This window comes from Manis pentadactyla, chromosome 11 (assembly GCF_030020395.1).
Source record: "Manis pentadactyla isolate mManPen7 chromosome 11, mManPen7.hap1, whole genome shotgun sequence".
Lineage (NCBI taxonomy): Eukaryota > Metazoa > Chordata > Mammalia > Pholidota > Manidae > Manis > Manis pentadactyla.
The window spans coordinates 36,404,107-36,419,948 of NC_080029.1; the positions used below are offsets into that span (position 1 = coordinate 36,404,107).

The 15,842-nt window shown below is 46.6% G+C and overlaps 1 protein-coding gene across 2 annotated transcripts in view; it reads left to right on the plus strand.

Annotated features, from left to right (window-relative positions):
- SPTB (spectrin beta, erythrocytic) overlaps window positions 1-15,842 on the plus strand; it is a 106,543-nt gene that overhangs the window by 48,198 nt on the left and 42,503 nt on the right. For both annotated transcript variants that reach the window (XM_036906051.2, XM_036906052.2), the window contains 2 exons: window positions 679-877; window positions 14,756-14,907. In XM_036906051.2, the coding sequence (XP_036761946.2) occupies window positions 730-877; window positions 14,756-14,907 (300 nt within the window). In that variant the 5' untranslated portion in view covers window positions 679-729. The remainder of the gene's footprint in view (window positions 1-678; window positions 878-14,755; window positions 14,908-15,842) is intronic.

Below are 15,842 nucleotides of genomic sequence, written 5' to 3' on the forward strand. Positions count from 1 at the left end.
ACAGCAGGCTCATGTGGGCTCTGGCCTGTCCTGGGATTCAGCACCTGGGGGCACTTCAGAGAAAAGCAAAACCAGGAGTTCAGCTTTCTGAGTATTTGCTGCTGGGAAAAAATTCAAAGGGCTCTCGGAGAGCCTGTGGGAGGAGTAAACTTTCTCCAGTGCTGCTGCTGGGGCTGGGACACCAGCGGCATCTTGAACCTCATTCATCTCTCTCCCCACTGATTTGTGTTTGTGTCAGACTCAGCCAGCTTCCAGGTTCTCCCTTCCCCTTCTCCACCAGTTTGGGTCCTGCCGCAGACAACAGGGTGGAGCTGCTCTTGCCAGCTGGTCCCCCCACCAGCCACCGGCCCCAGGAGAGCCCCCCCTCTCTGTGCTCCCTCGGTGATGCCCGGTTTGGAGAAGCCGGCTGCTGCGACTGACGTCTCCACCTGCTGGCCGTCCTGCCTTCAAGGCGTGCAGGTCTCCGTCCCGCCGCCGCGGCTGCCTTACTGCTGCTGCTCCTGCAGCGATTTATGACCGAGGACCCAGAGACCCTGGCTAGGGAGCATGGCCCGGCAGAGGGCACCGTGCGCTGCTCCCGCAGGGACGGATTTCTCTTGGATTCTCCGAATAAGTTTCCCCTGAGGAGGAGTCTGAGGAATGGGAGCTAACCCTCTGACTGTGTTGCTGTCCCCCCAGAGGCTCTTCCATGAAGACTGAGGCAGGCGCGGCTGCTGAGAGCCTGCTGACATGACGTCGGCCACGGAGTTTGAAAACGTGGGCAACCAGCCACCGTACAGCCGGATCAATGCCCGCTGGGATGCCCCAGACGATGAGCTGGATAATGACAACAGCTCGGCCAGGCTCTTTGAGAGGTCCCGGATCAAGGCCCTGGCAGGTACCATTTGGGGCCTCGGGGGTTAGGGGAGCCATTCTCACAATCCTGAGGTTCACTGCCTCCTTGCCTTGCTGAACCCCCTTTGCACTGCAGGAGGTGGTGATGGAGCCCACACAGTTGCGTGGCTCAGAGAGGCCAGGTCCTTCGGGAGGAAGCACAGGCTCAGGCATCCTCCGTTCCCACACGTCTCCCAGTTTGTCCCAGGTGGGAGGTGGTGCCAGGTGGGCCTTGCCCACCGCCTCTGTCCTAAATGACCTGTGGCCAAAGTCAGGAGTAAGAGAAGGTCTCAGTAAAGGAGGACCTGAGGGACTAGCCAGCCCGGCAGAGGCACGTGGGTTCCTACTCTGCACCTCAATCTCCTGCCTGGTCCTGGCACAGAGAAATTATCATCGACCTCTTTGTGGTCCCCAAAGAAAAGACTGATTTGACAGGAAATTGAGAACAGATAACAGTCCCCACACTGCTTTGAGAAGGAGGATTTTCTGGACTAAACCTCTTATCCTTAAACTGGAATTAGATTTTTATTTAGGAGGTTCATAATAGGAGGGGGGAGGGGTGTGTGTGTGTGTGTGTGTGTGTGTGTGTGTGTGTGTGTGTGAGAGAGAGGGAGAGAGAAAAAGATTTTAAATCTCCAGTGGAAATGGCTTCTCCTTCCCCTGCTGGCTGAGATCTGATTCTTGGGATTTTTCCCCCCACGAACCCCTGTGACCATTGCCAGCCTGCACCTGGGTAGCTATATTTTGAGCCTAAGTCTTTGGCCAATAAACAAAGTTTGAGTTGTATGGCATGGTATGTGGGCATGCAGGGAGTGAAATGGATTCCTTCACCTGCTCCACCAGTCACTCGCACAAATTGGGCTTATTTCCCCCATCACTGGTTGTTCCCATCTGCTGCCTTGTCAGAAGGGCGCAGCCTTTTCCATGAGCACTCTCTGGAGTGATTCTCCCAGCCCTCTGCTCACCGCCCTGTCTGGAAGTTCCCACTCTTCCGCCTTCTCTCCCTCTGCTCTGCTCCCAGCTGCCTGGGCCCCAGCTGGCCTTGTGGCATGAGCAGGGCCCTAAATCCCTCTCAGATTATAATGGTCTTTCACCTCTGGAGTGTCTGGGCTTCCCATCCCTGTGAAAGGAATTTTATAAACAGGAAATAGATTCAACCATCCTCCATAGCAGTAGATCTTTGGAGGTGGATTCACTTGTTGTGATGGGGAATCCATTCTGTTCTCAGGCATCAACCTTTGTGTCCTTGTTCTTTACAGGAAACTCCCTTTCTTCTGCCCTTCATCTCTTTACCACCCACTGCCCCCACAAAATCCTTCCTTGGTTTTCCTTGGGGACAGATAACAGTAACCCCTACTTTGGGATATGTAATTTTAACCTCTTTAAATGATCAAACTAAGACCCCTTGCCTTTGCCAATCTGGTTTTATCTTCTCTGTATCTCCTTGCTGGCTGGATCTGGCTGCAGTGCCCTGGTAATGCAACTGGAGGGAGTCAGGTGCTATATTGCATAAAGTTTGCCAAAGGACAGTGTGAGGGGTGGACTGTCTTTCATGCAGAGATACTTTGATCTGTTTCACAGATGCCCAGTTTTTAAAGCAAATTCCATTTTAATAACTATCTGTTGTGCTCCTACTGTGTGTAAAGCTAAACCACTGTCCAGACATGAAAGTGGAACAGGAACCACAGAGATGAATTCAACATACTAACTATCCCTAGGGAGTTTATGATCTATTAGGGAAAATGAATAATGTTCAGAATTAATTAGCATGAGTAGAACTAGAGAAGAACTGTAGAAAAGGCCTATAATTAAATAGCAATGAGAGAGCAAAGGAGGAGACTAAGAGAGAATCAGGGACTTGTTTGTGGGGGAGATGGTCCTTGGGCCTGGGGATTGGAGGGTGCAAATGAACTTGACAGGCAGATGGGCTAAGAGTTTGTCCAGTTGGCCTACATGTGCGGTAGCCAGGTCTGATGAGCAAGCTGGGAAACTGGTAGAAATGAGTTGATCAGGTGGGTCAGGAAAGCCTCTGCCAGCCTTGTGTATTTCTTATCAAGAGCGTGCATCTTCCTTACTAAAGAATCCAAATGCCCCCAGGAAGAGGAGAACTGCAGAATGCAGAGTGGCATGCCTGGACCTTGATGACTCAGAACATCTGGCTAACAAGTAAACTTGGAATTTTGGGGTCCATTCAGGATTTTTAAAAACAGAAACTTTAGCAGCTTAATGACTTTCTTGAGAGCCCATTCTGAGTGACCTGTGGGAGAAGCTAATGTTTTGAGGGTAGCCAGATGGCCCCATCTGGTGGGTAGGCAGAGCAGAGAATGGGAGTGTCCGTCTCACCCAGTTTTAACTTCTTGATGTTTTTACCTTCAGTATTGTCTTTGGGGCTGCCTTGGCAGTCTAGGCAGGGGTCAGCCTTTCCAAAGAGGCTTAGGAAGCAGAAGCTGCCTTTGGTCTCCATCGTGTCAGCAGGCCCAGGGCCACTCCCCAGCTCCTAGGAGTATGATGGCAACAAAGACGTTCAGCCCTGTGGTTCATATAAGATGGTGATGATCTGCCTTGTAGGTATATATGGCATGGATGGAGAGATTGCCATGGCCTTTTCTTTCTGAAATTGAAGGTCCTGGGCTAAGGAGGAAAATGTCACACAAGACCCACATTCAAGTCTTGGTTCTGCCCCTAAATCTACTGCTATGGAGGATGTTTGAATCAATGTCCTGTTTTGTAAAATGGGGACAGTAGTACTTTCCCAAGGTTGTGAATTTCAAGTAAGATAAAACTTATAAAAGTTTTTATTAGTAATAAAATGCTAGGTGCATGTTAGTATTTACAGGAAATCTTCTTAGTAATAATATTTTTCTGTCCCATCTCTCCCAACTTCAGATATTCAAGATCATTAGCTTAGTCATTGGCCCAGTTACTGTGGCCTGTTCCAAGGGTCAGTTTCTAGTTTCTTCCTTCTTATCACCTATCCTCCGCTGTCTTAGAAGGCCTGAGTTGAAGGAGGAGCCAAGGGCCAGAGAAATTAGGCCATGCTTGTGCTTGAAGCTCTTGGCTGGGTCCCCAGAGACCCGACGCCCATGGGGATGAAACCTCAGACTGTGCATATCCTTCCCCTTAAGGCCATCCAGCCAGGATCCCAGCTGCGTCTCTTCCATTGGTGGGTGGCCTGGCAGACCCAGGAACCAAAGGACAGTGAGGCCTTGTTAGATGTTCTTCCTGGTGTTGTGGCAGCTCTTGTGGGTCCTTTTCCATCTACTGACCCCTGGTTAGAAGACCCACATTTGGTTCCCTGGGACTCTGTCTCTTCTGCCTCTGATGTCAACTTCCTCTCAGCTCCAAAGGAAATACTCCCTATTCTGCCTTTCAGACCATTCCCAGCAATTCCTCCCTGGCCCAAGATAAACAAGTCACCTGGTTATTCTTCATGGAAACTGCCTTATTGGTATACAAATTCTGACTCTTTCCAGGATAAATCACTCTGGATTTTAAACTGGGTCAGCCTGACTGGAGTGAAGGGGGAGGTGGGTAGGAAAACACCGCAGAAAGCTCCTGAAAGGGGTTCTCTTTGACCTGGGTGATGCCAGGGGAAGGGCTGGGGGCCCAGCAGGAATATTTGCCCAGTAGGTCGCTGGGCAGTTGTTAGCTGTCAGTGTCAGCCATGGAAGCTGGCTTTACTCCATGAGGGTGCGTGGTAGGCAGCCTCAAGGCTTCTTCCTGAGCAGAGGCCATTCTCTGATGACTGCCTCTGGTACCTCCCTACTTTTTGGACCTACTTTGAAAGATTAAAGGAAGGGGCATAAAGAGCCTAAGTTCCTATTCATTCAAGAGGTCCAAGCCTTTGTGTTTCAGTGGAAAGGCTCCTAATGTCTGCTAGAGCCACCCTCCTTGTCACACACACCCCGTTTCCTGCCCTCCCCCTTTTCAGACAGGGAGCCAGTGGGTAAACATTTGTGACCTCTGGGTTAGGGACAAAGCAGTACAGGCTACAGGGAATTTGCTGACCAGAAAGCCCACTGTCTGTGCTCTCACCCCTTTCCAGAGAGGGCCTCTGCCTGCCTGTACACCCCCTTGCCCGTGTGTACCCCAGAGACTCGGTACAGATGCTACCACAGGGCAGGTCTGCTCAGCTGGGAGAGGAGGGGAGGAGGAACCTAACAGAATGATGGCCTGAACAGAGAAGCTCTGTGCATCACCTCCTTCCCCCTCCCCCTGCCTTACATGGACACATGGCTTGGCCTCTCACGTGCTGCCCATTGCATGACTTGTAGCTTCTTGGTGCACAGAGGCATCTGGGCAGTTGCAGGGCAAGAGAGCAGTTCAGGGCCTCCTGAGAAGGCCTGTGAGAATGAGAGGGCCTGACATATCCTTCATCCTCTTCTTTGGCCTATTGAACAATTACTAAGGGATAAACTACATAGAGCTACCCTTTTAAAACAAAGTCCACAAAATTGTGCAGCCCACTCTGGTTTTGCCTTTAAATTGGAATCTAAGTGATGTTTTAAACTTGAGATGTGTTGTTCTGTTTCTGCATTCTCTCTTGGTAGCATTCTTACTAGAAATGAGATGAGGCTGAGTGATGAGGTTAGGTGAGGACGATTCAGGGAACGAACAGGGCAGCAGGCGCACTGCAGGCTCCGTCCCTGTGCTCAGAAGCACACAGTTGCTCCACTAGGAGCCTTTCCACTGAAACACAAAGGCTGGGACCCTTGAACATCTTAAAGACCCTGTGTGCCCGGGCTCCAAAGTTAGGTTCTATGACTGAGCCATAGGACAGTGGCCCTCAGGCCCTGCTGCCCCCTACCCACCCAGGTGCCGTGGCTCCCCAGGAACTCCTCAGAGAAGGTGGTAAGGGCTCTTGCATGACTTTGGAGGCGAAAGGTCATGCTTGGCCTCTCCCCGGGCCCCTTTCCCTACTGCACCAAGAGGATGCTGAGTCCAGGTGCCCTAGTCTCCTGAGAAGGGCTTTGTGTCCAGAGGGTGAAAGACTTCCTTCACCAAGCAGGAGATTACCCCAGTGGGGGTGGTCAGCAGCTTCCTGGCAGCCTATTAAGCTGACAGCTTCAGCTGTAGCTGCTGGAGACCAAGGCATCAGGTGTTGACAGGCTGAACGTCTCTCGTAGGCTCCCTGTGAGAGCAAAGACGGTGTCACTGATGAGAGGTTTTTAAAATGTTTTCTTCTCAGATTTCAAAACGTGAAATGAAGCTCTATTTAGAGACTATATATTGGGAAAATATACTATTCACAGAAATATCTATAATCATCAGCAATCATTTTGATGCACTGTCAGAAGAAGAAAAAAATTGGCTCAGCTCAGCAACTTTCTCTTGGAGGTCAGCCACCATGAGCTTCCTCTCCCTCCCTGCCAGCCAGGCCACTGCACAGATAAACCTGCCAGTTACCTGTGCAGATAACCCAGAGAGGCCAGCCATGCTCCCTGCACTGTGTGGGCCAGGGCAATTTCCCCTGCCCAGGATATGACAACTTCTCCCAGTGTCCCCTCTCGGCCCTTGATAAAAGCTGTTCTTCCTTTTTTGAGAACACTTCACAGAACCAAGGCTGGTTCCCTTCTCTGGGTGACTGTTGTCTGTCATCATGAAGAGGCTTTATCAAATATTAATACACTGAGGTTATTAATAAGACTCTGTTCCCTCCCCATGCAGCATAGTCTGAATGAGCATGTTAATAGCCTCCTCCATCTTTGGGACATTCCTGTGGGCTGTCAGCTTCATTCCGAAGGGCAGGCTCTGATGCCAGGCTGTGCCTGTGCTCCTGGCTCCTGGGAGCAGCCAGCATCTACTCCCCACCCTCCACTGGGCCCTCCTGCATGCTGCTTGGCTGAAGAGATGCCAACAGTGTTGTTTCCAGAGCATCTGTAACAATCACTCTTTTCCCCTTTTTTATCCTGTCACTGAGAAAGAATGACAGGAAGGCTGGTAGCAGCTGAGTCTCTGGGAGCATCTTGCCTCCAAACCCCTTGGCCTTCATGCTCTGGAAATAAGATCAGCCACAGAATCTCATTTTATAGTCTAGTAAGGAGGAAGTAGATCAAATAATCGCACATGTGCCAACATATACATAGACATGTATGCATAATGACACATGATAAATGCTGTGAAGATTTAGGGGAACTGAATTTATAACATACCCTGTGGCTTTTAACTCATCTGAGGATGGGTAGGAGCTACTTTGAGAGCATGAGAGGAATGGTGGGTGGAGATGGGGGGCAGGCAGGAGCCACGTCACACTAGGCCTCCTGGGCCATGGGTATCTTCAGGACCCTGGCAGGAAGCAGCAGGGTCCTCAGAAGGGGTGGCTGAGGAGTTTAATGAGGAGATTATTTGCAGAGGGTTGGCAGGGTTGAAGGATCAAAGGGTTGGAGTCTTTAGCAGGGAGAGCTTTAGACCCTCAGGACAGGAGCTGTGGCCTTCAGTAGAAGGGACCGAGCTACTCCCAACCCATCAAAGGGCTTTTTACAGGAGACTGATGTGGTTACATTTGAGGTTTTATTTATATTGATATTTATTTTTATTTTTGTTCTGTGGAGTGCTTTTTTTTTTTAAAATATAGTTAACATAATAGTTTCAGGTGTACAACATAATGATTCAACATTTCTATACATCACAAAATGCTCACCATATTTATTTATCATCTGTCACCATACCAAGTTATTAACAGTATTACTGACTATATTCCCCATGCTGTATTTTTCATCCCACAACTGACTTATTTTATAACTGGAAGTTTGTACCTCTTGATCCCCTTCACCTATTTTACCTCTGACAGCCACCAGTTTGTTCTCTCTTGCATTTGGATTTTTAAAGATCACTCCAATCTCAGAGGGGGGAACAGTGGAAAGGGATGAGGCTGTGAAAAGGCCCAGGAAGATGTCAGCGTAAGCCAGCTCAGGGGCCCTAGGGGAGGAGAAAGTGGTCCACCTCTGCAGCACCATTTTTCTGGTCTGCTACTATCACGGGCTTTCCCTAGTCAGGTGACTTTAATCAAGTCACTTTAATGCTCCTCAGGGCCTTAGCTTCCTCACCTGGAAAACAAGGGGCTGGAACCAGATGATACACAAGGCCTCTCCAGCTCTGGCAGCCTGGGAGGAAGCTACCTGTGGAGCAGAACTCTTTACCCTGCATCACGGAGCCTTGGTTCCTGACCTGGGGAAAAGGAATCAGTCCTTTTTAGCAAATCAGTGGATTCTCCAGAATTCTGTTTAGGAAAGGCTAGGCTGAAACAGTCCTGGATCATCCCAACTCCAGTGGCCTCACATTCTCAGTGAGTGTAGCTCTCCATGCAGCTGCCGTGAATGCAGGGCAACAGTGCTTGGTGTCTGTACAGCTGTCTAGTGTGCTAGGTGCATTTTATGCAGATGATCTCACTGACCCTTCAGCCACTCCGAAGCAGGCAGGGTAGAGCTATTACCACACCCCTTTATAAATGAGAGAGGTCACACAGCAGGACATCCCAGGTTTTTAAAATCCCAGGGACTCAAATCCCAGGGTTTTAAAAATCATCCCATTGCCATTTGGGTGGCAGCACTTGGATTTTCTCTAATGTCCTTCACACCAGCATTATCCTCTTCCTTTATGCCCCACCTGAGACACCCCTTCCCATTTTCCCTCTGCCACCTGCCTCTTGAGCCTCTTTGATCAAACCCCAAACCCTGGACTCATTTTTACGTCTGTCTTACAGCCTCTACTTGTTCTGTGGCCCTGTCCAGATCTGCTCCTGTCATTTCACGTCCATAGTTCACATGTCAGTGGGGCCGTGTCACCTCACAGAGACTTCTGCAGCCACTCCTGAGCTACTTTCCCTGGCTCTGGCCTCCTCAGTTCCACTTACACAGGGCAGTTAAAATTGTTGTCCTCCAACAAATTTTCGTGAGGTGTTGCTTTACTTAAGAACTTCCAGGCCCCTCTGTACCTGAAGTATAAGTTCACATGCCCTGGACTGAGCTTCTAGGTCTTTGCTCTGGGTAAGTCAACTGTTTGTTACCCACACATTACCCACACATTTGCCAGTTTCCACCCAAGGGCTTTGAACAAGATCCGCCTTCCTTTCCTTGCCATTCTAAAACCCTTGTCGTCTACAAACCTCCCATCAAAAATAGCCTTTTTCAAAAAATTTTTTTCTGATTAAACTGGTCTCTGTAACTTGGGTTTTTTTTCCTGTAATATATAAAGACCTTATTTTACTTAAAAAGCAATAGGGTGGTGACTTATATCTTTAAACATTTTTATCAATAAGAATGTATTTTTATATATTCTGTAGAAAAGATTAGAAAAGCATATAAAAAAGAGAAAACTAGAACTATTGTTAATGTTCCATATAGAAATTTTGATGCCTATAGATATATGACTGTGTGTATATGTGTGTAAATATTAAAGTGTTATCTAGAATCTTTTTCACTGAGCATATACTATAAATATCTTTTCATATCAGTAAACAAGCAGATTATGATTTTCATGGTTGTATAATCTTCCTTTGTATTAAAGTACCCCAATCTAGTTAACCAGCATCTTTGTGTTCAACTCTGATCATTTTAAAGTCAGTCTTTACCCAATGTATCTTGAAGATTGTTTTATATTAATAGGTAAACAGCCTCCCCATTCTTTTTACAGCTATATTGTATTCTATTGTATGGATACATAATTTTAATTTAGCCAGTTCCCTGTTGGTGGACATTTAAGTTTATTTCAAAAAATGCAATGAATAACATTATATTTAGATTATTTCCCACATGTGTAAGTTTATCTGAAGGATAAATTCCTAAAAGTAGAATTACTGGGTCCAAAACTATGTGCATTTCTAATTCTGATCAATCTTTCCAAATTGCCTTTCACACCTCCTCCAATAACATATGAATGCTTTTTTCCCCACATACTTGCCGAACAGATATTGTATCAAACTTTTCCATCTTTGCCCATCTGATAAGTAAAACATAGTACCTTGGTGTACTTTCATTTTGCTTTTCGACTTTTAGTATGAAAAATTTCAAACTTACAAAAAAAGTAGCGAGAAAAGTATAATGAATTGTCACCTAGATTTAACAACTGTGAATATTTTGCCAATTCGCTCATCTGTTTTGGGGCTGAAGTATTTTTTAAGGAAATTGAAAATCATCATGACATTTTACCCCTAATATTTTAGTATATGACTGAAAAAGAAGAACATTTCTCACTTAACCATAATACCATTATTATATCTAGCTTTACCCATAGCTTAAAGCTATGTGCTGATAAAAATGCAGACTTCATAAAATTAACAGTAATTCCCTAATATAACCTAATGTCTATTTAATGTTCAAATTTTCCCAGTTGTCTCAAAATGTCTTTTATGATTAGTTTGTTCAAACAAATTAAGGACCATGTATTAGATTTTCTATGTGTTATACTTTTATTTTATACTTCTATTATGAATATCTTGGACAACTTTTTACCCATTTAAAAGACTAGTTTTTCTCTGTCAACTCTTTGTTCACATTCCTATGTCCATTTTGCTGTTGGATTATTGGCCTTTTTCCTTATTTACTTGCAGATATTGTTTACATACTAGGTAAATTAGCCCCTTATAATGTGAGTTACAAATGTCTTTCCTCACTTGTTTGGCTTGCTTATGTCATTTTATTCCACACAAAATATTTTTTAACATATGTGAACTTTCAATCTTTTATGGCTTAAAAAAAACCATTGTTTTCTACATTCAAGTTTTGACCCAAATGAAATTTATCCTGGAGTATAAGGTATGAATTTAAGTTAATTTTTCCTGGATGGCCATTTTGTCAACCCCCTTTACCCAGTAATCCATCTCTCCCCTTCATATTTTAAATACCACCTTTATCAGGTTTTATTAAATGCCTGTATGTGCTTGGGACTATTTCTTTTCCATCAGTAGATCTATCTATTCATATGCTAGTGCCACAATTTTATTATTATAGCCTTATACTACGGTTATTTATTCAGTAGAAGAAACACCTGGGAAGGCTGATCACCTTTTATTACTCTTCTGTTTTGGAATTTTCCTACCTATTTTTGTTTTCCCAATGAATTGTCTTTTTATTGTTATGGGGGACGTTACAAGTTAATATTTCAGGAAGTGACCCTGCCAAACCTTCAGTAGTCCCTTTTGCCTTTAGGATTTAATCTAAACTTCTTAGCCTTTCATTCGAGGCTTTCCACATCCATTTAAAAAATCTATTTTCCACATGTTTTCTTCCTGGCTGTAGCTATGCAGCAACCCCTGAACAAGCTTTGCTTTTTTATGCCTCTCTGCCTGGAAGGATTCTGTCCTCCTAGCTCCCCTGCTCTGCCTGTCCAAAGTGGCTTTTCATGAGGCCTCCTTAACTGCTCCAGTTAGAAATGACATCTCTCCTCTTTGACCCCTGACCATTTATTGTATGTGCCTTTTATCTGATAATTAATCCAATATTGCCAAGTGATAGCTTTTATATCATTAAAATGAACTGCCCTTTATCTCTTGTGTGGCTGCAAATTAACTGCTTGTGGGTTTATGTCTTGTTTCCTCAACTGGATTGTGAGACCTGTGGGGAGAGTGAGCCTGCCTTGGGCACCCCACAGCATCCAGGGCAGGGCCCTGCACTTGGTAACAGTAGTAGCAGTAATGGTAACAGTGAGAGTAACAGTTACAGCTAGCTTTCCATGTGCCAGGTACTGTTCTGAATACTTTCTGTCTATGAACTCACTCATTCATGGCTAAATATTTGAGTTTTGGTATTGTAGGTTTATTTGACTGCAAGCTAAACCTTTAAAGGACGTGTGGAAGAAAGGGCACCCAGTCACAATTCCCAGACAATGATTCTAGCTAGATCATCAGAGAGGAATGAGTTTTCTAGGAGAAGCCCTCACATGTAGGGAGGATTGAGGATGGCCACAGCCTGGGAAGGAAAAGGAGAGGAAGGAGAACAGATAGGAGTGGAGAGGCCAGGGCTTGGTGACAGCCGAGGCACAAGGATTTCCTGAGGCTCTGATGGCTGTGAGTGCGGCCGTGCTGGTGAACTTGTCCCCTTTCCTGCACTGGCAGTATTAGGGCTCTGGAAATAAGGCCTGGCCCCTGGCAGGGCCTTGTGAAGGATTCCTTTCCACAGAGGTGCCTGCAGGATGGCCCAGGGCCCCTGGGGGCAGCAGGCCCGATGCCTGCTGGCCTCCATGGTCTGTCGACACCATCAGGGCTCCCCACCCAACTGGCTCTGGGCCCCCCACCCCTCCTGCACTCGGAAGGCTCCTGATGAGCTCCTGGGCTATGCTAGGAGTGAGTGTGCTGGGTGTTCTGATGTGGATCAGCCATAGCAAATGAGCTGGTGAAGATTAATTCCCACCCCTGGGTCTTTTCTCTCCTTATGATCATCATTAGCCTCTCGGAGTCTTTCTCATGTCTCTACACTGCAAAGTGTTTCAAGGTGCTGAGGATTCTGGGCAATTTCATCCCAGCCTTCAAGTAATAAAAAAAGAAGAAGCAACCGGGGAGCTGCCTGCCCGAGCTCTCAACCGTGGAATCAGCCTTGTGGAGTCCAGGAGGCTTGATTTGTGTTTTGAAAACTGGGGAGCCCTGAGGATGGTCTAGGAAACATCTGCATTGATGTGTATGCCAGCCGAGCAACCTAGAATTAAGTTCTGTGTCCCCAGCTACAGGCACTTCCTTACCCTCCACCAGGTATCAGCATGTAGTGAAAGTTTTGGATTCTTAAAGACGGGAAAAGGAGAAAGGGAGAAAGGACTTCAGTTTTTTGAGACACTTACTTCTGAAGGGACTAAAAATGCCAGCTCCTTTGGTCAAAGCTATACCACCCACTGGAAGGGCTAGCCTCCTAAAGAACAGGTCTGGTTTCTGGGAAAGCACTGTGGGACTGTGGCTGGCACTGTTGAAAGTTTGGATTCAATAGAATAAATACATGTGATCACTTTCCATTCACTATATCATCAAAATTTAGTTACATGTTACTGAAGCAGTCCTTAAAATCAGGAAAGTGGTTTGTTACTGACAAAAGAGTAAAGGCACTTTTCCCCTGAAACTTTGCCCAGAAGCCCAGAATGAATGAATGCCATTTTAATTTCATGTTTATTTAAGACTTCTGAGTGAGTAGTAGTTTTCCTCTTCATGGAGGTCTAATATTTAGACGACTGTCATAGCATTCTTTACATAGGACTCCAACACTTAACATATTTACAATGGAGTATGTCTGCTGCAAGGATGGCACTTTCTTTCCTGTCCTTGAATTCCCCACCTCCACCCAGAGCCTGGCACCTAATGGTTGTGCAGTAAACATTTGCTGAATGAATGAATAAGTGACTAAAGGGTCTGAGTTCCTAACACTAAAATAGCCTCGCAGTAGGAAGGAATTTGATGCTGTGAGCCTCAGGAACTGCCAGAATTATACCCTTGAGGCTGTGTGGGCTGGGCTCCTCTTTTTGTTGTTGCTAAATCACATATTTAATAATTTAAGAAGCCAACCCTTCCATGGTTTGGGCTCAGTTGAGCAGACAACCTGCTCCCATGGCGCTCACTTTCCCCCCTGGCTGGGCTGCTCTGAGTCTGCCCTGGCCGTGACCAGCCCCCACACGCCTCGCCAGGGATCCTCTGTAGCCCTAGGCCCAGCCACACTGCCAAGTCAGCTCCTGCCTGCAGTCTTCAACTAAGGGGCCCAGAAGGCAGTTGCCACAAACTGTTCCTAAAGCAAACAGAAGGAGGGCTCACTCCTCCTTCTCTGTCCTCTCCCTTCATTTCTCTCTCTTCTGTCATTCTTCTCTATTTATCTCTCATGCCTTCCCCACTGTTCCTGCTATCCCAAGTTCTCTCCTGAATCCAGCATCTGCTTCTAGTCTCCCAGCCCTGACTGGATAGGTTACCAGCATTATTTTACTGAGGTGGCATATACAGAAGCCTGGGCACAAGCCTGGTTTGGGATGATGCTAATTTAGGGTAGGGGTATCATGTCAGCTTCCCAGATCTGAAAACCAAGAAGCCTTGCCTGGCATTCTGCAGGTGAGAATTGCAACATAATGCGATGGAGAGCTGCCAGCCCAAGCTTCCACTATCCCTAGCCCCATATAGGCCATACATTCCAGTCTTCACTGTTCCCTTGTGCACCATTCTCCTCTACCTACCAGGAGCAATTTGTTTTTATGTCTCATCAGGCCTAGCACAGGCCTGCCACCAATGGGAGCTGATAAATATCTGCACAGTCAGTTCTAATACAGCTCTGGAGTACCTACTGTGTGCCAGGCTCCAGGCCTTGGGGATCTAGAGATGAGCAAGACACATTTCACTGCTTAAGGAGCCTACAGTCTTGCAGGATAAATGACTTAAATAATACAAATGTGAAGAGAGATATAAATGAGAAATGCAAATGTAGGGGTCAGGGCACACAGGGGGAGATCTAACCTAGGCAAGGGGTCAGGAAGAGCTTTCCAGAGAAGCACTGTTTACACTGACTCCTAAAGAATGAATAGGAATTAGGCAAAGAGGGTGGGGTGGAGTGGAGGGGTCAAGAGAGATCCTTCTAGGCAGAGAAAATATTTGTTGGATGGGTGGATGGGTGAGTATCTGGCACATGGTAGAGAGCTTTCTGATGGGCACAGAAAAACAGTTGAATTAGGGGTGTATTGATACTGTGCATAGAATGTGGTGGTAGATGTTATTTCTTCATTTTCCCAGTCATGACACATGGATTCATGTTGCCAAAAGGCTATGCTCTGATCACAAATGCTCCTAGGAAGGGAATGGAATAGATACATCAACCTCTGCCAGGGGTGGGGTAATCTTGGGATTACAATAAAACCCTTCGAACCCATTTCACATTGCACATTGACCCTGCCAACCTCGGGCATCTCACCCAAGGCTCTTCTCTCCACGCAGATGAACGGGAAGTTGTTCAGAAGAAGACCTTCACAAAATGGGTGAACTCGAACCTGGCTCGTGTGCCCTGCCGCATCACTGACCTCTACAAGGACCTGCGGGATGGGCGGATGCTTATCAAGCTGTTGGAAGTGCTGTCTGGAGAGATGCTGGTAAAGTCCCTGCTGTGCTGTGGCCCCTTTCCCTGGGCCTTGTGGCTGGTGCTGTGTGCCCTCTTCAGGAAAGGCATGCTCTGGGGTTACCTCGAGTTCTCAGGGAGATGACCAAGGCTTTCTCCTGTTCTTTTGGGGGGTTTCAATTCTTAATGATACAAGATGTCCATGTGGCTGACTGGATTCTGTGACCTCTTCTCAGAGTTTTGTGTCTCCTTCTGGCCACTTCCGCCCCTTCGTGCTTCTCCCAGAAGCCATGCAGAGCTCTTAACTTTCTCTGCATGGGGTCTAGGCATCTGTGGCTGTTCTGCAGTAGATCTGCTCAGCCTCCTCACACAGGCTAAGATGGATTCTATTACCAAGAGGAGAAATTATCCTTCTTGGAATCAAGAGGAAAGCGTGGACGATGTTTTCCTGTGTGTTCTATCACTCTTACAAGTTGGGATTCATTACAGGCCCTCTGGCAGTAATGTTGCCCCTGAGAGAGAATCAGATTAATGTTCATGTTGTGCTTAATTACTTCCATTGTGACCTTGCGCCTATCAGGCAGGACCTTGTCTCATTTCTCCCTTGTATAAAGTGATAGTGGTACCTGATGAGGTACTCTAAGACCCTCAAGGTTTGAATGAAAAGATACTGTGTTCTTCTGTTGCTTTTCAACTCCAGCCTGAAGTTCTGCCTCTTACCCTGCCCACTAGAAAGCCCACCAGAGAGTTACCCCTGGGAACCCTTCAGATGATGCAGTTCCTTATTAATAGTGGTCCCCTTGAGTTTTGGTTGGGGCCCTTTAGGGATGGGGAGTGAGGAGGTTGGATGGCAGGATGGACCTTTTACCAATCACCAAGCCAAAAGCCACCTTTGTCACCACCCAGCAATACATAGTTTTTAAAACACTGCCTGGCACATACTAAATGTTTAGCTAACTATCTCTCGTG